We start from the raw sequence: 21,752 nt of genomic DNA on the forward strand, positions 1-21,752 counted from the left end.
GCCAGGGCATCAAAGGTTGCGTGAGAAGGCGGGGGAATGGGACTAAATGGGAGAATGGATCAGCTCATGATAAAATGGCGGAGCAGACTTGATGGGCCGAATGGCCGACTTCTGCTCCTTTGTCTTATGGTCTTATCCTCCACATGATCAATTATACACACTCTCAGTCCCAGAGAGAAGCACAATGGAGGAGTATATAAGGGAAGCTCCTGCCATGGGGGTTCATTCAGTCCTCCACCTCACCCACTGGTGCAGACTTCTTCTTCGAACAAAAGGAGGATGGGAGTCTGTGGCCATGCATTGATTATAGGGGATTAAACCACATAATGGACAAGAATCATTACCCCCTTCCATTCAAATACTGCCTTTGAGATTCTCCAAGAGGCAAGAGTATTCACTAAGCTAGACCTCTGGAGTGCATACAATCTGGTCCGTACATAGGAAGGTGATGAGTGGAAGACAGCATTCAATACACCGATGGGGCACTGAATGCTCCAGCAGTTTTTCAGGCCTTTAGAAATGACATGCTCTAGGAGGTAGATGTCTTGGGTACCTAGTGGCTGCAGTGTTGTCTCAACGGTCACCCCAGACGGTAAACTGCACCCATGTGCATTCTTCTCCAGGCAGCTATCCCTGGCAGAGAGAAACTATGACAGAAGTATGCCTTCATCTACTTGGATGATATCCTAACCTTCTCAAGGTCCATGGAGGAGAATGTCACTCACTTCAGGGACATTTTAAAGAGGCTTCTAGACCATGGACTTTATGTCAAGTTAGAGAAGTCCGAATTTAATGTAACAACTGTTTCATTTTTGGGTTTCATCATCTCCAATGTGATCTCAAGATGGACCATACGAAGACCCAAGCAGTCAGAGACTGGCCACCACCATCCAGTATCAAACAAGTCCATCAATTCCTGGGGTTTCCTACTTTTGCTGGAAGTTCATCGGAAAGTTCAGCTCAGTGGCAGCTCTGGTGATGGCTCTAACTAAGAGATCCACAGACCCTTTTGTCTGAACGACTGAAGCAGAGGCTGTTTTTGCAGAGCTTAAACAGTGGTTCACAACAGCTCCCATCTTGGTTTCACCTAACCCGGACCTTCCTTTCATCATGGAGGTGGACACCTCAGACATCAGAGTAGGTGCAGCGTTCTCGCAACAGTCACCTTCAGACGGTAAACTGCTCCCATGTGTGGTCTTCTCCAGGCTGCTATCCCTGGCAGAGCGAAACTATGACATCGGGAATTGGGAGCTTCTTGCAGTTAAGTTAGCTTTAGAGGAATGGCATCACTGGCTTGGGGGGCCAAGCACCCTTTTATCATTTGGACAGACCACAAGAACCTGGCTTATATTTAGGAGGCCAAGAGACTGAATTCCAGGCAGGCCAGGTGGTCCTTTTCCTTCAACCATTTTAACTTTGTCCTGACCTATTGACCAGGGTCAAAGAATCGAAAACCAGGTGCATTGTCGTGTCAGTTCAACTGACCACTACTTTGCCCCAAGTGAAGGTGCTGGCACCAATCTGTTAGGGAATCGACGAGCTTGTTCTCAGGGCCCAGGAACAAGGGGAGACTCCTAAGGACAGTCCTCCGGGTTGACTGCTTGTCCCAAGCTCCATCAGGTCACAATAATCCAGTGGAGACATTCATTGAGAATGACTGCTCACCTAGGGATTGCCAGGAGTCTCGAGTTCATCAAGAGAAGGGATTGGTGGCCTGGAAGGGTGAGTGAAATCTGACAATACCTGCAGGCATGTGAGGTGTCAAGATCAAGAAGCCCCATACTCAACTTCAAGGACTCCTGCATCCACTACCTGTTCCAGACAGACCATGGGCACACATCTCCATGGACTTTGTTACAGGTCTTCCACCTTCCAGGGGGAAGATCACCATCATGGTAATGTCAATTGATTTTCAAAGGCCTGCAGATTCATTGCCTTGGACAAGTTATCATCTGCAATAGAAACAGCTGAAATTGTCCTGGACCAGGTCTTCAAATTCCATGGTTTTCTGCTGGACATAGTCACGGACCACATTCCACAATCCGCAACACATTTCTGGAGGATATTTTGCAAGCCGACTGGGGCGACAGCGAGTTTTTCTTCTGGGTTTCACAGCCAGATGGAGCAGGTGAACCAAGATATGGATGCCTGGCCTCTGAAAGACCAGACAAGTGAAACGACCATTTGATGGGGGCAGAGGTCACACACAACACTTTACAGCATTGGGCGCATGGAATGTCCCCTTTCGAGTACCACTTTGGGTATTCTCCACCACTCTTCCCTGAGCAGAAGGCTGAGGTTGGGGTTCCTGTGGCTGAAGATCTCATCCAATGCTGCAAGGAGAAATGGACTAAGGCAAGGGAGATTTTGTTAGCCTCTATTCGGAAAACTGAAATAAAGGCTAACTACAAGAGAGGACAGGGACCAGTTTTGTAGCCTGGGCAATGGGTCTGGCTGTCGACTCAGGATTTGCCTCTCTGGGTGAAGTCTAGGACAGGGGTCCCCAACCTTTTTTGCATTGCGGACCAGTTTCATATTGACCATATTCTTGCAGACCGGCCAACCGGCGGGGGAGCAGGGGGTAGGGTTGCCAATGGACAAGAGTAGCAGTCAAATATGTTGTGTTTACCCCGAGAAAGACTACAATGACCATGAAGCCTTGCGCGGGCACCAGTGCGCATGCGTGTACGCGCCGATTTTTTTCTACAAGTCGTTTTTGGCAATTCTGTTCGGGGGGGGGAGGGGGATTGTTAATCACGACCGGAATATAGGTGATAAGTGGCTAATACACCCAACTTCGTTTCTAAAAGGGTTTATCTAACAAATTTAATATTAAACACACAGCGCATATTTTCCTCGCATGAATATAGTGATAAGTCAATTATCAGGGGAGGACAGGGGAGCTTGAAGTAAGTGTTGAACAAACTTCCAGTATAAGTGGTAGAGGCAGGTTCGATATTATCATTTAAAGAAAAATTGGATAGGTATATGGACAGGAAAGGAACGGAGGGTTATGGGCTGAGTGCAGGTCAGTGGGACTAGGTAAGAGTAGCATTCAGCACGGACTAGAAGGGCCGAGTTGGCCTGTTTCCGTGCTGTAATTGTTATATGGTTATATAAGTAAGTCAAAGGCATCATAACATTTTAAGTAACGCTTGGATATTAAACACACAGCACATATTTTCCCCGTATGAACATATAAAATCATTGCAACACACCAATATCGCTGAATCAGTGGGAGCCCTGGGCTTGTTTCCCTGCAACAAGACGGTCCTATCGAGGGGTGATGGGAGACAGCAATACTCGAAGGAGGTTCCTTATGTCCAGTCTATTCTGCAATTTAGTTTTCATTGCATTCATTGCAGAGATATGTTGGAAATGGAAGCAACGTTTTCAGTGCTTTCGTGGCTATCTCAGGATACTTAACCTTGACTTTGATCCAGAATGCCGGCAGAGATGTTATGTCAAACATGCTTTTCAGCCCACCGTCATTTGCAAGCTCGAGGAGTTGATCTCCTTCCCGCGCTGACATGGATGACGCGTGGGTAATGACCTCGTGTGCGTTCAAGCTCAACAGGGGGCGTAACAGGGAATGAGGAAAGGTGCAGCTGACTCATATCGTTTCCTCGCGGCCCGGTAGCACATGCTTTGCGGACCGGTGGTTGGGGACCGCTGGTCTAGGAAATTGGTGCCCAAGTTCATTGGACTCTTCAGGATTCTCAGGAAAGTAAACCCAATGGCTTCCACCTTGCAGCTCCCCAAGACCCTCAAGATCAATCCCACTTTCCACTTTTCGAAATTAAAACATGTGAACACCAGCTCATTAGCCCCACCAGCTCATTAGCCCCACCACCATCAGAACCACCAACACCCAGATTTGTTAATGGGGAACTGATTTTCACTATAAAAAGAATTCTGGATTCACAAATTGTATGGGGTGTTTGACAGTTCCTCATGGAGTAGGAACAATTTGGACCTAAAGAACGGTGCTGGATTCCTGAAAGGGACATTGTAGATCTGGAACTCAACCATGACTACCATCATTGTCTCTCCAAGCAGCCAGGGCTGTCAGAAGTCGGCTGTAAGGGAGGGGGTCCTGTTACGGCGTTTAGACGCGCTCATTCTTTGGAATATAGCTATCTTAAAGGGTTCAGGACTGTTGGCCATAAAGAATGATAGTTTACAAATCACTGAATTCAAATGAATCAAGGACAGTGGAAGCAGGCAGTCCTTGTTCTTGTTGCATGCTTGGGATGGAGGCTGCCATTTTGCAAAGACACTCTATTCTCCATTTTGTGAGCTTGACATGCTGGGCTTGATCAGTGTTTTAAAGAAGACACAATGATACTTCAGGTAATCTGCTGGACTGGAGATCATTCCCAAATAAGAAGTTATTTGGGAGACGTTCTTTGGTTGGATATTATATGCAGATTTGTGAATGTTGGGGTCTGCGACTGGCCTGGAGTGATTCCAGCTGGTTACTGATTGAGAACAAAGAGCTATAAATTATCGACTGTCACTTGATGGGAAGAGGGTAATAAATGGATGCTGGCTTGGAGCAGAGCCAATAACAAGGTGTTAAAGGACAGACACATGGCCTGTGCCAATGACACTGGAATGCAATATTGGAATTGATAAGGAATGGATAGAGAAGTGAATGTTTCGTGTGTGCTGGCAGCAGTAACCTTAAAGAATAACTATTGCAGATACAGGCATGAGTGACCCTACATGAAACATGTGGCGAGTTAATCGGGAACATGAGGAATGCCTGGCCAACATAAACTCTTTTGCCTGGTCAATACCTTTGCTATTCTTTGACTATTCAAGAGAGTCAGGGATACCTAGTAAGTGTAGACATAAGGTATTTAGTGTTTGAATTAACATACCTGTTAGTTTAAACAATAAAAGTATTTGTCAATAAATACAGATCTCTCTGTGCCTCACTAATCATTGTTGTAAGAGGTATTTTTTTACACAACAAGGACCATCTCGCTAATTGGCAATCATGTTTTGGGCACCAAGAGTTGAGTATTTAAAGAGCACCTGAACTGAGGTTTGGTGTTCAATCCTAAGCCTAACTAGAGATATCGTCTAGCATTTTGTTTTTACTCAGTTCTCATTGCATGTTTATACTGTGTCTCGATTCCAGCCTCAGATACTCCAGTAGTTGGGTCCTAACCAGCCCCATCAAGGTTTCCCATCACAGTCTCTAATTTGCTAAGGAATTGCAAATGGAATTGAGCATAGTGCAACCATCGGTGAATGTTGCTACTTCTGATTTTCTGATGGAAGGAAAGTCTTTGATGAAGCAAACGAAGATTGTTGAGCCTAGGGCACTGCCCCAAGGAACTCCTGCAGTAATCTCCAGGGATGATGGCTCTCTGACATTATCTTTCTTCTTGCAAGATAGGACTCTAATCACTGGAAGTATTTTCCCTTTCATGTCTATTAGCTATGATTTTACCAAGACCCTTTGATCCCACAGTTGGTCAAATACTGCAATGACATCAAGGTCAGTCATTCTCACACCATCTTACAATTCAGCTCTTTGGTCCATTTCAGACCAAGGCCTGTGATCAGTTCAGGAGCCTAGTGAAACCATAACTAGGTATCAGTGCAGTTTATTACTAAGTGCCACTCGATGGTACACTTTACATTGGCTGTGGGAGGCTTCTGATCAACAGATATGGTGTCAGAATTTTCTCTTCTTCTAATCCTATGCCCACTAGCTTCTGAGAGCCCTCATCCACCCCCAGCCTCTGAGCCCTAATTCTTTAATGGACCAGTTTCCAAACCCAAACTTCCCAAACCTCAATTCTTCCACCAACCAAATCCATGTTTCATCTTTTCTGCACTCAGCATACACCCACCTTCCCAAAACCCGTCCTGGACAGCTGGATCCCTGCCCTCTGGCCTTCCAATTAATTCTGCTTCTTGTACCGCTCTAGCCAACCAAGCATTTCACTTGCCTCCAAATCTTCCATCATTTGGGCTTCTAATCACTTCCCTACTTACCCCACTGGATTCTATTCCCTTCCTATTACACCCTGCCAGCACCTACACAAGGACGGTGCATGCATACAAAGACGATGCTCTGTCTACCCTTCTCATTGCCTCAGTAAAGCCAGCATAATCAAAGACTCCACCCACCCCAGATATTCTTTCTTCTCCCCACATCCACGGGTAGAAGATACAAAAGTCTGAAAGCACAAACCACCAGTCTCAAGGAGAGCTTCTATCCTACTGTTACCAGACTTCTGAATAGATAAGATGGATTCTTAATCTCACAAACTACCTTGTTATGATTTGCAACTTTAGTGTAGGGTTCAATTCTCCCTGCTGTCTGTAAGGAGTTTGTACGTTCTCCCATGACCATGTGGGTTTCCTCCAGATATTCTGGTTTCCTGCCACATTCCAAAAATGTATGGGTTAGGATTAGTGAATTGTGGGCATGCTAGTTTGCACAGGAAGTGTGGCAACACAGGCGGGCTACCCCAAAAACGATTGTTGATCATTGAGCAAAATGACACATTTCACTGTATGTTTCGATGTTTCATTGTGCATGTGACAAATAAAGCTAATCTTTAATTTTTATACTCACTTTCTCTGTAACTGTTACACCTTATTTTGCATTGTTATTGTTTTACATTGTTCTATCTCAATGCACTATGTAATGATTTGATCACTCTCATCCTAGCTATTCTGCATTGACTTCCTGTATCTTTCAGAATTGACTTTAAAGTTTTCTTACTTGTTTTTAAATCTCTTACTGGTACATCACAGATTTGTTTTCATTTCATAATCCTGCTCAAACTCTCAGGTCTTCTTCTGGCAGTCTCTCAAATTAAAACAATCTCTCTCAAATGGTAATCATCAGATCAGCTTTTTTGGACTATGCTCCTAAACTGTGGAATTCAATACCTAAAGCTATAAGGGATGCAGACTCAGTTGACACTTTTAAACACCAGTTCTAAAACTATTTAACCTTGCTCTTAACTGACAACTTTTTATCTTTTATTTTCGTGTTCATTTTTATTTTTTATTTTATTTTCATGTTTGCACATTATCCCATTGTAAAGCAGTGTGAACTGTATCATCTATATAAAAAGTGCTCAAAAATATGTTCTCATTAATATTATGTGCGGACCATTTCGGTATTGGAGAATTTCACCTGAGATTAAATGATACCAACAATCCCTCCACTCTGCCACAGTGAGTTGATGTCATTTATGGAAATTCTCCAGAGTAAATTCTCAGGTCATGATGAATAACAGAGAGAAATCCCCAACCCACTCTCCTCCCTGTGGAAATTCAAGCCCCTTGATCCTTACCTGGAAGTACACATTTCACACTCTCCGTCATCCCTGTCACTCTCATTTTGACTCTTCTCTTCACTGTCATTGACTTGTAAAATTGGACTGAACACGTTGCTAAATTTCAGTTTAGACAGCCGGCCCATATACCTGCAAGAAAAAATAACTGAACAGCTAAAAGGGCAACAGAAATAAACTATTTCAGTGACAGTGCACAAGAGAGAAACTAAAGACAGTGTTAAATTCAAAGAAATACACACAGCATAACAGTAAAAATATGAACCAGGGCATTACATAAAGCTACCAGAAAAAAAAACAATAGGCCTGATTGGGAACAGATTAGAGCTCAACAAAAGAAGTCATGAAAATAGACTGACGACAATAAGATCATAAAGTTCATAGATCATAGAGTTCAGGGTAATATATTGACACAATTGAGGATGCTGGGGAGAATGAGGGGTACAAAAGAGTGAATCAATGGGGTTAGGGTGCTGGGGGAGTGAGGGGTGAAGTGATGGGGGTAGAATCATGGGAGTGGTAAAGGGCAAATGTGGGTGATTGAGTGATAGGGGGAGGGGCTGAAGTTATGGGGAAAGAGTAGCTGGAATGGGGAGGGATGTGAGTCGGTAGATGCTGAGGGGAGTGAGACAATGATGAGGGAGGGTGGCAGGACACAACAGTCCTGTACAGACCAATCCCCATGAATACTGTACCCCAGTGTTATACAGTGACAGACCAATCCCCACCGGTACAGTACCCCAGTGTTATACAGTGACAGATCAATCCGCAGCGGTACAGTACCCCAGTGTTATAGGGTGACAACCCAACCCCCCACTGGTCCTGTACCCATTTTATACAGTGACAGACCAATCCCCACCGGTACTGTGCTCATTTTATACAGTGACATACCAATCCCCACCTGTCCCATCCCCAGTGGTCTACAGTGACTAACCAATCCCCACTGGTACTGTACCCAATTTATACAATGACATACCAATCCCCACTGGTACTGTACCCATTTTATACAGTGACATACCAATCCCCACCGGTCCCGAACCCAGTGTTATACAGTGACAGACCAATCCCCACCGGTACAGTACCCCAGTGTTATACACTGACATACCAATCCCCACCGGTACTGTACCCATTTTATACAGTGACATACCAATCTCCACCAGTACTGTACCCATTTTATACAGTGACACACCAATCCCCACCAGTACTGTACCCCAGTGTTATACCATGACAACCCAACCCCCCACTGGTCCTGTACCCATTTTATACAGTGACAGACCAATCCCCACTGGTCCTGTCCCTGGTGTTATACAGTGACAGACCTGTTGTTACCAGTACTGAACCCCAGTGTTAGACAGTGATTAACCAATTCCCCACGTCCTGTACCCCATTACTATACAGTGACAGACCTGTTGTTACCAGTACTGAACCCCAGTGTTAGACAGTGATTAACCAATTCCCCACGTCCTGTACCCCATTACTATACAGTGACAGACCAATCCCCACTGGTCCTGTACCTAGTGTTATACAGTGACAGACCTGTCATCACCAGTACTGAACCCCAGTGTTAGACAGTGACTGACCTGTTGTCACTAGTACTGAACTCTAGTGTTAGACAGTGACTATCCAATCCCCACCAGTCCTGTACCCCATTGCTATACAGTGACAGACCAATCCCCACTGGTCCTGTCCCTGGTGTTATACAGTGACAGACCTGTTGTTACCAGTACTGAACCCCAGTGTTAGACAGTGATTAACCAATTCCCCACGTCCTGTACCCCATTACTATACAGTGACAGACCAATCCCCACTGGTCCTGTCCCTGGTGTTATACAGTGACAGACCTGTTGTTACCAGTACTGAACCCCAGTGTTAGACAGTGATTAACCAATTCCCCACGTCCTGTACCCCATTACTATACAGTGACAGACCTGTTGTTACCAGTACTGAACCCCAGTGTTAGACAGTGATTAACCAATTCCCCACGTCCTGTACCCCATTACTATACAGTGACAGACCAATCCCCACTGGTCCTGTACCTAGTGTTATACAGTGACAGACCTGTCATCACCAGTACTGAACCCCAGTGTTAGACAGTGACTGACCTGTTGTCACTAGTACTGAACTCTAGTGTTAGACAGTGACTATCCAATCCCCACCAGTCCTGTACCCCATTGCTATACAGTGACAGACCAATCCCCACTGGTCCTGTCCCTGGTGTTATACAGTGACAGACCTGTTGTTACCAGTACTAAACCCCAGTGTTAGACAGTGATTAACCAATTCCCCACATCCTGTACCCCATTGCTATACAGTGACAGACCAATCCCCGTTGGTCCTGTACCCATTTTATACAGTGACACACCAATCCCCACCAGTCCAGTACCCCAGTGTTTTACAGTGACAGATCCATACCCACCAGTACTGTACCCCAGTATTTTATAGTGACACACATATCCCCACTGTTACTGGTACCCAGGTGTTATATAGTTGACAGACCAATCCACACTACTACTGTACCCCAGTGTTATACATTAACAGACAAATCCCTACCGGTCCAGTACCACAGTGTTATAGACACAGACCAATTCCCACCTGACCTGTACCCCAGTGTTTTACAGTGACACAGTGACAGACTAATCACCACCAGTCCAGTACTCCAGTGTTATACAGTGACAGACCAATTCCCACCAGTACCATACCCAGTGTTATACACTGACAAAACAATGCCACCAGTACTGTACCCCTATGTTAAACAGTGACAAACCAATCCCCACCAGTCCAGTATTCCAGTGTTATACTGTGACAGAACCATCATCACCAGTATTGTTTGCCCATGTTATACAGTGACAGACCCAACCCCACCAGTACCAAGCCCCAGTGTTATAAAGTGGCAGACCATTTCCCACCCCAGTGTTACATAGTGACAGTCTCATCCCCACTGTGACTGTATTGAAATGTTAAGCATTGACAGACCTGTCCCCAATGGAGCCAGACCTGAGCAAACACCTATCTAAAATTGTTCTGAGTGGAAGGAATTACGCTAGACAGAAAATAAATCAAGAGAAATCAAGAATGTGGGATTAGTTGGTCAGCTCCTTCAAAGAGCCCGTGCAGGTCTGACTACAATGGGCCAACAGCTTCCCTGGGTGCTGCATCATTCTGCAGTCAGTAAGTCTGCTACTAAAAATCACATGCGCTGTATATACCCTGGTGATGACAGGTTCTGTAATTCTTAATTTATAGACGGAAATCTTTTACACATTTTGCAATGTAATGCGTGACCTCTGAAAGTTCTCTGCCTACCCCAATAGAAAAATAATTGAATGTCATTATAATATGGCAACATGCTATCATGAAAATGTATACTTGTGTTAATTAGCAACCAGTCTGTCAACAGGGACTCTGCATTTAGACTCTTGTCTCATTTTGGTATCTACCGGTTATTCATACCGAGCAACTTACTTTAAATCTGTTCAAAGTACACAATAATTCATCTCACCTTTATGTCTTTTAGATGTTAGTAATATGACATAGCACCTAGCTGACTTATTCCCAGTGCCTGCATCAATGCTGCTCCTTAACTTGATAGACTGCACAGTAAAAATCCCAGAAGACATTTTGCCCATCTTTTAGCCCTGACAGGAACCTTCTGTTCTAATAGGCCTATCCCAATAATAGAGGCAAGGTTCAGATCCTCGCCCGAGACAATTCAGTCAGTTAGTCCTCTTTGAGGAACCAGTTCCCACAACCTTACCCGAATCAAAACGACTTGCAGAAAAATTCCAAAACTTAGATGCATGAAATAAACCAACGTTTGAGATTATTTATGCAGAACGGTAGGAGGGAAAACTTTTGAGCGCTCATATCTGGAATGTATTTTTGAGAGTACGTATAGGTATACAAAATAATGAAGTGTATGGATCGAGTAAATGTAAGCAGATTGAAACAAGATCATGGGTTAAGAGTGAAAGGTGAATATTTAAGGGGAACATCAGAGGGAACGTCTTCATTCTACAGCAACCGCTATAAAAAGTCCGAAGAACTTCTTCATTCAGAGGGTGGTGAGAACGTGGGACGAACTGCCAGCAGAAGAGGTGGATGTGGGTTCGACTGCAACACTTAAGAGAAATGTGGATAGGTCCGTAGATGAGGGAGGTATGCAGGGCTCTGATCCGCATGCAGCTCGATGGGACTAGTCAAATTAATAGTTCGGTACGTACTAGACGGGTCGAAGGGCCTGTGTTTTTTTTTCTCTGTAGTACTCTATGACTCTGCAAGTCGAGGTGGCTTGAATTGTCGCATTCAAAATAGAATTGAAGAGGGAAACAGTTCGCAGGAAATGGGGAGAGGAGGGGTAGTGCGGCTGCATGGATTTCTCTTGCACATAGCCAGCACAGACTCGACGGCTGGATCTCCCCTCTACACTATAATCACTCTGGTGCGGAGGACGTTCAAACCAAAACTTCGCTCAAAATGGACAAAGCCCGCAACTCAGACCACATATTGTAGTAGACGCGGTGTGATTCCGACCACAACCAGCTAACTCCAATTCTGTGAAAAAAGACCTTTATGCTTTTTTTTTGCTACGTACCTGTAATCGAATGAGTATTCAAAATGTATTATCCCAAGCAGAAAAATGCAAATCGCACAGCTTAACAACAGGGTCCTGAAGGAACACATTGCGGCCATATCAGCCACGAAGCTACGGTCAGACTTACACCGACTCCCTATTCATTTGGAAGTAACTTGTTTCCCCTAAAGCTGGTCAGAGATTGCAAATGTAATTCCTCGGGCACGTTCCAACATGTGCACCTGATGTGTTGAAAGCGCCGGCAGTAAGGGGCGGGCAGATCGTCTTTCCATTCCTACCGCATCTCGGCACCTTGCCACCGACCCTGCCATGCCTCAGTTAAAATCTACCAAATGACCTGCCACTCACTCGCACCATACCCTCCACTCCACCCCTGTCCCTTAACATCGTCGCCTAGGGAGCGCTTCCGTGCTTCTAAAAGTCAATCTATAAATTTCAGGAGTGGTGCAGTGGAGAATTCTTGGATTTTCCTTCTCTTGCAACTAACGACGCCGTCGAAGACGAGCTCAGAAATGAATCGCTCCTAGAGCACGTTCATTCTCAGTTATCTATTTCCACTTGAATTATTTGCCAAGGTCAGGTTCAGTGACAGACATTTGCAGAAAGCCAATCATTGGCACGGTTTCTGGATCTGCTCGCGCACTTCAGCCAATAGCTTTGTTGAAGGCGGGACTTCCTATCCCCACTGTAAATCCGAACGGAATTTTCTATTCCAAGTTTAGAGGCTGTGATCTTATTTACCATGCTCAGTCCACCGTTCCTGACCATCAGGTTGAATTCTAAGCAGTATCATGTCAAATTAGAAGGACGTCCCTCTAGAACAGAGATTAGGAGGAATTTCTTTAGCCAGAGGTTGGTGAATCTGTGTAATTCATTGCTAGAGATGGCTGTGGAGACCAAATCATTGGGTATATTTAAAGCGAAGGTTGATAGATTCTTGATTGGTAAGGGCGTCAAAGGTTATAGAGAGAAGGCGGGAGAATGGGGTTGAGAGGGATAATGAATCAGCCATGGTACTCCAGACTTGATGAGCCAAAGGCTTAACTCTGCTCTATGTCTTATGTACCTTATAGTCTTTGCAATATTGGCCCTTCCGCCACAGAAACAGGCCCTTAAACTGCTTAAACTAACCGACAACTACTAATCAATACATGTTTGAAATGTGGGTGGAAACAGAACACCCTGAGGAAACCCACGCAGTCACATCAAGAACATACAAACTGCTTAAAGACAGTGACAGGAACTGAAGCCCAATCTTACAGCTGGCACTGTAAAGCATAATACTAACTGCTATGTATCCAGGCCACTCCAAGACTCCAAAAGAACTCATGGGCATATAAATACAAAAAAAGGGGTGGTATATGGATAAGTTGCCCAAGTAACAGACAACAGGGGATCATGGTGAATGGTGGTTTATTGAACTGGAAGATGGAGAAGTGGTCTCCATCCCCAGGAGTCAGTGTTCATGCTGTTGATTTTTTTGCTCTGTGTTGATGACTCTCACTTGGAGGTTCAAACCAAGATTTCTAAATTTACAGATGACACAAAAGTATTGTGAAGTTGAAAGAGGGAAGTGATAGATTCAGTGGGATGTCAACAAGCTGGGGGAGTGGGCTGTGTGGGGCATCTGAAGCTTAATATGGAATAATATGAAGTATTGTGTTGTGGTAGGAAGAATAAGGAGTGACAATTTAGATCAAAGGAAAACATAAACACAGGACATTCTGCAGATGCTGGAAATCCAGAGTAACACACAGAATGCTGGAAGAACTCAGCAGGTCAGACAGCCTCTGTAGAAAGAAATAAAGAGTTGACATTTCGGGCCAAGACCCTTCATCAATCCTGTTTTCTGTGAAGGGTTGATATGTGTCCAATGCATCAAGATAGGATGCTTTCTTTGGTGCATTGATTAAAAATTGGTGAGGTTCAACGGAGACATAACATATTTCTTTAGCCTCCTGAGGAAGAAGAGTCCCACACATAGGTAACAGATCAGCCACACTCTTACTGAAGGGCTAAGCAAACCATGTTACCCATAATTTTCTTTCCATCAAGCAGCAACATGTTCTTTATTCTTTTGAATCGTTTTATAAATATAAAAGCTTTTATCAAGTTACATAGAGTCATAGTTATAAAATACTACAGGACAGAAACAGGCCTTTGGCCCATCTAATCTGTGCCTAGTCCCATCGACCTGCATCAGGAACATAGCCCTCCATACTCCTCCCTTCCATGTACTTATCAAAATTTCTGGTAAGTGTTGCAATCGAATCCACATCCTACACTTCTGCTGGCAGCTCATTCCACATTCTCAGCACCCTCTGAGTGAAGTTGTTCCCCTTCGGTTCCCCATACAAACAGAAATCCTAATTTTACAAATCTGCAACTTCCCCATTGACCTTCAGAAGCATTCAACCTCATAACTGTCATCTGAGTGAAATTCACATCTTTCCTCATCAAAACACTTCCAGTAGTTATGAGCAGGTGGCTTACAAAAAATAAACTGAAAAATGATAGTTTGGTACAGAGATGCCTACTGAGGTAATGATAATTTTATTACTGTTGTGTCAAAGGGCCGAATGGCCTACTCCTGCACCTATTTTCTATGTTTCTATGTTTCTAATCTGTTGCTATTATAAATATAAAAGCATTGATAATGAGTAGATTATTTATTCTTTGCTGATATGCATACCTGTATTTCAAGTTGCCACATTATATTACAATAATCTTAACTAGCACTCTGATCCCTCCCTCTTTCTCTCTCCTGATCCCTCCCCTTCTCTCACCCTTCCTCCCTCTCTTTCACCCTTCTGTTCTCTCTCTCCCTACCTCCCTTCACCTCTCTTACTCCCCTCCTCCCTCTTTCTTTCTCTAACCCCTCTCTCCATAACTGTACCTCTCCCTCCCCTTTCTCTCTCTCCCTCTTAATCTCTTCCTCACTCCGTCTCCCCCATCTCTTCTCCCTTCCTCTCTCCCTTCCTCTCTCCCTCTCTATGTTTTGAGTTGAGTCTCACATATTAACAGCTGTAAATTTCCTCTGACTACACACCCTGTCTTCACCTCAACCAATCTGGGAGCTCATGTGAGCCTTTGTGTTAATAACAGCTACAAATTGCATGGAGTACATTAAATTATCCCTATATCTGCCAATCTTTCTGCATAAAGCCATCTATTTCCATCTGTTTCCTGTTTGCTTATAGAAAGCATTCTGTCTTGATGCATAATGGTTTGGTATGGCAACTGCTCTGCACATGACTGCAAGAAACTGCAGAGAGCTGTGAACACAAATCTGCAACTTCCCCATTGACCTTCAGAAGTATTCAACCTCGAAGCATATTACAGGATTCAGCCTCCCCTCTATAGACTCTGTCAATACTTCTCACTGGCTCAGTAAAGCAGCCATCATAATCAAATTCCCCACCCACCCTGGATATTCTCTCTTCTCCCATCAGGTAGAAGATACAAAAACCTGAAAGCACATACCACCAGGCTCAAGGACAGTTTCTATCCCACTGTTGCCAGACTCTGGAATGGACCTCCTGTACAATAAAATGGACTCTTGGTCACACAATCAATCTTGAAATTTTATCATTTGCCTGTACTGTACTTCTGCACTGCATCATTATTGTTTTACCTCATTCTATCTCAATGCTCTGTGAATGGTTTAATTTGTAGAAACATTATGCAAGACAAGCTTTTCACTGTATCTTGGTATAGAAACATAGAAACATAGAAAATAGGTGCAGGAGTAGGCCATTCGGCCCTTCGAGCCTGCACCGCCATTTATTATGATCATGGCTGATCATCCAACTCAGAACCCAGCCTTCCCTCCATACCCCCTGACCCCTGTAGCCACAAGGGCCATATCTAACTTCCTTTTAAACATAGCTAATGAACTGGCCTCAACAGTTTGCTGTGGCAGAGAATTCCACAGATTCACCACTCTCTGTGTGAAGAAGTTTTTCCTAACCTCGGTCCTAAAAGGCTTCCCCTCTATCCTCAAACTGTGACCCCTCGTTCTAGACCTCCCCAACATCGGGAACAATCTTCCCGCATCTAGCCTGTCCAATCCCTTTAGGATCTTATACGTTTCAATCAGATCCCCCCTCAATCTTCTAAATTCCAACGAGTACAAGCCCAGTTCATCCAGTCTTTCTTCATATGAAAGACCTGCCATCCCAGGAATCAATCTGGTGAACCTTCTTTGTACTCCCTCTATGGCAAAGATGTCTTTCCTCAGATTAGGGGACCAAAACTGCACACAATACTCCAGGTGTGGTCTCACCAAGGCCTTGTACAACTGCAGTAGTACCTCCCTGCTCCTGTACTCGAATCCTCTCGAATATGCCTCTTATGTGAGGCATCTGCTGCTACAGAACAAGAATCAATATGTACTGTCAATGGTGGACACATATTCTGGGTCCTGGCGGCAGTGCGATTTGGCCATGCTGACCAGGAAAGCACAATAAAAGGTTTGTGGCACTTGTCATTCATGTATGGGATTCCCTGGGAGATCGAGTTGGTCAGTGGCTCATATTTCACAAGGGCCAAAGTCCAGGGGTGGGCTGTGGAGTCCGGAATTCTATGGGTGTTCCACATTTCCTACTACCCACAGGCGGCAGGGCTAATCGAGCGCACATATGGGCTGTTCAAACAGCAGATTAAATTATTGATCCACCCACCCACCCACCCACGTCTTTCAGGGGTGGCAGAATAGGCTTCAACCGGTGGTGGACAACCCAAACACCCGGCCAGGGGGGCCCAGAAGGGTCTCTTATGTCCTGGCATTTGGCAGTGTCGCATCCTCCAAAGATGGAAGAGGTAGTTGGAGGAAAAATCAGGGATGGTTTGGGTGAAGTGCTCACAGAGGCCACTAGGGCATGGAAAAATTGTAGCTCATGGACTGGGGAATACAGAATGGGCGGCATTACCAGGGGAAAAGCAGATCGTCTGTCCAGCGACTATCCCAGAGGGAGGGAGTTTGTGACTCCTTACATTACAGAATGGCAAAGTTGTGGATGCTGATGACAGCAGCAACCATGGTGGTCAGTGTGAGAACTTCAACACATTCCTACGGATGGCATATGAATATGTGACCCACACCGACACATCAGACTGTTGGGTCTGCATGAGGTCGCTATCTCACGCCACAGAAGGGATGTTGCTGGTACTGATCCCCTTTAACAAAGAAGAACAGGACTGTCGGAGGAATTTGTTCAGCTTCTCTGGTTTTGGCATTCTGTTCTGGGGGAAGCCAGTAATAAGTAGTCCATTCCAGCCAACCTCACCCCATAGTATGGGAGTAGCCTTAAACAACTTGAGTCTCAGTTGCCCCAGTAAAGTAAGTATTTTAAGGGCTGGTACTTCCCCACTTATGATTTGTCTAATTTCAAGGACCCAACATGGAGAATAATCCTTCCGCCAACAGGGGAGAGAAAGGAATGTTGGTGCAGGTGCTACAGTTATGTTTGTGGTACTGGCAAGCTGAGTGGCTGTGAACAAGACACGAGAGATGGAGAGGTAAGGGACAAACATGCAGATGTTTATTTCGCTTGCAAGTCATCTACCCAGGATGCCTTCTCACATTACATTCAGTAACCCATAAAGGTCAAAATATATAAGGATGCAAAGCATATACAGTACCTCCCCGCTTATATTAAAGATTTCTCCCCCTTCCCATACACAGACCAGCTGCCAAATTATTAACGTTCAATGGTGTAATCATCAAATTCAACCAACAACAAAAAACATTTCTTTTTCCTAAACTAAGGAAAGAGGGTAGACTGCCTCTATTCCCAGACACAATTCTTAGGATTATTCTGCCCCGTGTGCTGAGGGTTAGTCACTAATTAGAGATTCAATATCTGGAGGTCACCTATTCCTGTGAATGACCTGGGATGACACCAACATCATTTTATCCCTTGGTGGTGTATGTATAGATCTTAGCTTGGGGTTTTTTCATCAGTGCAGTGGCCGGAGCCATTTTGGTGCTATAAAGTGTGTTGTGTTATGTAAGCAAGAAAGTGCTAAGACACTGGTTGAGGAATCCACTTCTCACTGAAGTCTTGAAGGTTTGTTTCATTGTTTGTATGAATTGTTCAGCAAGGCCATTAGTGGCTGGATGATATGGTGCTGACTTGATGTGCAGAATAACGTTTGCTTCCATAAATGCCTTGAACTATTCAGACAGGAGTTGTGGGCCATTTTCACTGACAAGCTGTTGAGAAAGCTTAAGAGATGGAATATAGCTTCTCAATGCATTTTTCAGATGTAGTGTTCTTCATGATGGCATCCTCAGGCAATTTGTTGTATGCATCCACTACGACCAAGAACATGTAGGTTCTGCAAAATCTATGTGATTCCTCTGCCATTGCTCTTCAGGCCATTTCATGCCTGAACAGGTTGAGAAACATTTCTCACTCACTGACAATGTCAGCATGCTTTGGCCTTCTTTTCAATGGTTACATCGAGTCCTGGCCACCAGAAATAGCTGCATGCGAGTTCTTTCATATGTACTATGCCACAGTGTCCTGCGCGTCAAGCACTTGCTTTCTTAATGGTGGAGGAATGACAACACGGTAGCACCCCCCCCCCCCGCCCCCCACAGTAGTAAACATCCAGTTTGGACTGTGAGCTCTTTCCATCGAACCACCACTTTAGATAGAACAAGGTCAGTACGGGCAAGGAGATCAACTGTTTGGCGTGCTCGAACTTCGATAGTCCAAAAGTCTGCAATGACCGGTATTTATCGTGTTCAGGCGGGGTTTTCTAGTAAATTCACCACTCTTGCAGCCATGGAGTTACTGAGTGATGCTACCACATAGAAATGTTTGGGTCATTGCCAGAGATTTCTCACAGTGTGAATTGGGCCTCAGCTTGTATAAACCAAGCAACGGCATCTGGCTCCCAAAACTCCAGCAGTTTCAAAGTGACTGCATTGGCCGACATGTTCAATAACTCTACCATCATCCTAGAGCATCGGGGTCACCAATGTAGGTTATCGCAATTAGAAACGGCAGAGGGATTTTATGTTTTAAAAAACTGTAACAACTCTTTTATTGCACTCCAGACACAGAACACAAAGCATGATAACCAAACTTCACATAGTTACATAATGTCAGACCAGCCTCTTAAAGTGAACTCCAACTCAATATTGATGGTTGTGAATTATGTACGTTTCCATCAATTAAATTACCCTACAAAACATGCAAAGCTTCTTCAACCACAGAAAGTCACTCAGTCCATTCTCAGTATCTTCCATCTTGTTCACATTTCTTTTCTGTTTTTCCAGAAGTTATTTTTCTTTATTAAAGTGTTTATAGTTGACAGTGTCTTATTACTTTTACAGGCATGCTCAATATGTCACAGCTTTGGCAAACTAAATCCTTATATCAGCACTCTTTTGCTGAATGCCCAGTTTTGCCACAATAGTGAAGTTGCCAATAAGTGTCTTATTCTTAAAGCCAGTAGAAATTTTATGAACTTGGGAAGAAGCACTTAATAGCAAGCAGTGCTTCTTTGGCTGCCATCTCAGATATATGTGCTAATCTCAATTGACTTCTGTAATGTTAGTTTGTCTCTGTAAGCAAACATTTCTGAATTGCCTCAGTATACAGACCACTTACGAATCTAACAGCGACTCCCAAAATCAGTTTTCTGACAATTGCTTCAGCACTGCCACAAGATGTGAAATTGACTTGCCTTCCTCTTGATTCCTTTTATGAAATTCCATACCTCTCAGCAATAATCAGAGGTTTAGCTGAATAGTGATCCTTTAAAACTTTAACTATGTCCTCATAACGTTCACTGTCAGATTTAGCAGGTTGCATGAGACTGCATAATAAATTAAGCATTTTTTCAACCATGACAGTCAGAAAAGTTGAAACAAGATCATCTGAAATTTGATTCGCCAGTGCAAAATATTCAACTCTTTCAGTATATGAGCTCCATTGCTCTGTCATTTCATCATACAGCCCCATACTTCAAAACAAAGTCACCATTTTGAAGCACAATCACATTCCAGAAAAGTTAACTAGACTTATCTGTATCTCTCTCCCTCTCTTATTTATTTTATTTATCCGTCCCTGTAACGATCTTCAGACGAGTGGAACCAGGTGAGGAGTAAGCTCAGGACTCAGCAGTAGAAATTAATGATGAAGATTTATCCTTGTCTGGTGGAGGGACAGTCAACATGGGAGCTGTGTAGCCTCAGTTGTAGTGAGAAATAGGCCTCAAGCCTTGGGATTGCATGCTGCGCAGACCAAGTGAGAGACGCAAAAGCACTACAGCACGATTAAAATCAAATCACAAACAAGAGAAAATTTGCAGATGCTGGAAATCCGAGCAAAACACACAAAATGCTGGAGGAACTCAGCAGGCCAGGCAGCATCTATGGAAAAAAGTACAGTTAACGTTTTGGGCCAAACTCAGCTGGGGCCTGGACTTGCCCGTCAGTGCTGCCCTTATGTGTTTGAGCAGTGGAATGACAGGCTGGATTGTACACTGCCAGGAGACTGCTGATGGCTGGACATTGCCACTCAGGGTCTGACTATATATGTCTATTTTTCGTGAATATGCTTCTTTGCTCGATACTTTGAATTAAGTTGCTCACTATTTTTGAATGTTTGCTTGCTATTTTGAATGTTTTACACCTTGGCTCTAGAGGAACGCTGTCTCATTCATGTATCTATGTGTGGTTTGAATGATAATTAAATTTTATTTTATTTTTATTTGTAGAATAATGTAAGGAATAATAAAACTAAGAACTTACTCGGGACCTGAGCACACAGAATTTGAATCCAGGACTCAGTGATGAGTGCTGGTCCAGAATAACCTTAAATAGAACATAAAACACAGGAAACCTGTGCAGGTCAAAATCAAAAAATTAATCTCTTAAGAATGAGAGGCATAAGGAAACCGTATTTACATAATAAGCATAATGAAAAACACAGTGACAGCTTAATGATAAAAGCAGTCATTAAACAACTCTAATAAACTCAAATAAATGATGTTCAGGTGTGTCAAGACCTGTCTCTACCCAGCGCCCCTCTCTGGTCTGAAGCATTCATGACAGAATTTCCCCTTCTCTTCTCCCCATGGCCAGCACCTCATGGCCCAGAGCAATCAGGATACCTGTTATGAAAGTCCATGATTAATTGAGTGTCCAGAATGTCAAGAGGGAACCCAGCATTTTTCCTCTGGGCTATAGTCTTCCCAGTCTGTAAGATATTTTATCTTGCCACAAACTCAAGAGTCCAGTTTGTTTGTTGTCCATTGACAAAATGAGTAGGGTCAGGAGCCTTGGGAGTAGGGGCCAAGGGATTGGAAAGTACAGGCCCAAGGTGAGAGACGTGAAAGGTGGGATGGATACACAAGGCTCTGGGTAAGCAATATGTCACGGGATTGGTTGTTCAGACAGCCTTAAAAAGGCTGATATTTGGGAGCCTATTTCCAAGATTCCACCCACACGGGAGGGTCCCGAGTGGAAAGCCAAACCCATTGGCCTGGACAGAACAAAGAACCTAATCACCTTCAACAATTAGCTTGTTGCAGCTGGAGTTGCAGCTGGCCACTAGAGTCAATCTTGCCTTAGTCTATGTCTGCCAGTATCTCTCAACCAATTCATCAGCAGTACGGACGCCCACCTCAGACTCCTGCCAAACTGTAGACTGTAGCCAAACTGATATTCCAAAGGGAACAGCCCAATGCAAAAGGTTATTGTGCACAAATTCTGCACAAATAATATGGTCACTCCTTGTAGTCAGATTTCCCAAGAACAGACATCTTAATGATCTTTCCAAATTCCTGATTCACTCTTTCTGTCCAACCAT

General features: G+C 44.1%; 1 protein-coding gene across 1 annotated transcript in view; it reads right to left on the reverse strand.

Moving 5' to 3' along the window:
• The window catches only part of LOC134340202 (alpha-2,8-sialyltransferase 8F-like), a 69,986-nt gene extending 57,543 nt beyond the window's left edge, over positions 1-12,443 (reverse strand). The window contains exons 1-2 of the mRNA XM_063037178.1: positions 11,923-12,443; positions 7,332-7,463 (exon numbers count right to left, since the gene is read on the reverse strand). Of these exons, the coding sequence (XP_062893248.1) occupies positions 7,332-7,463; positions 11,923-12,020 (230 nt within the window). The 5' untranslated portion in view covers positions 12,021-12,443. The remainder of the gene's footprint in view (positions 1-7,331; positions 7,464-11,922) is intronic.
• Positions 12,444-21,752: the final 9,309 nt, after the last annotated feature.

This window comes from Mobula hypostoma, chromosome X1, assembly GCF_963921235.1.
Source record: "Mobula hypostoma chromosome X1, sMobHyp1.1, whole genome shotgun sequence".
Classification (NCBI taxonomy): Eukaryota; Metazoa; Chordata; class Chondrichthyes; order Myliobatiformes; family Myliobatidae; genus Mobula; species Mobula hypostoma.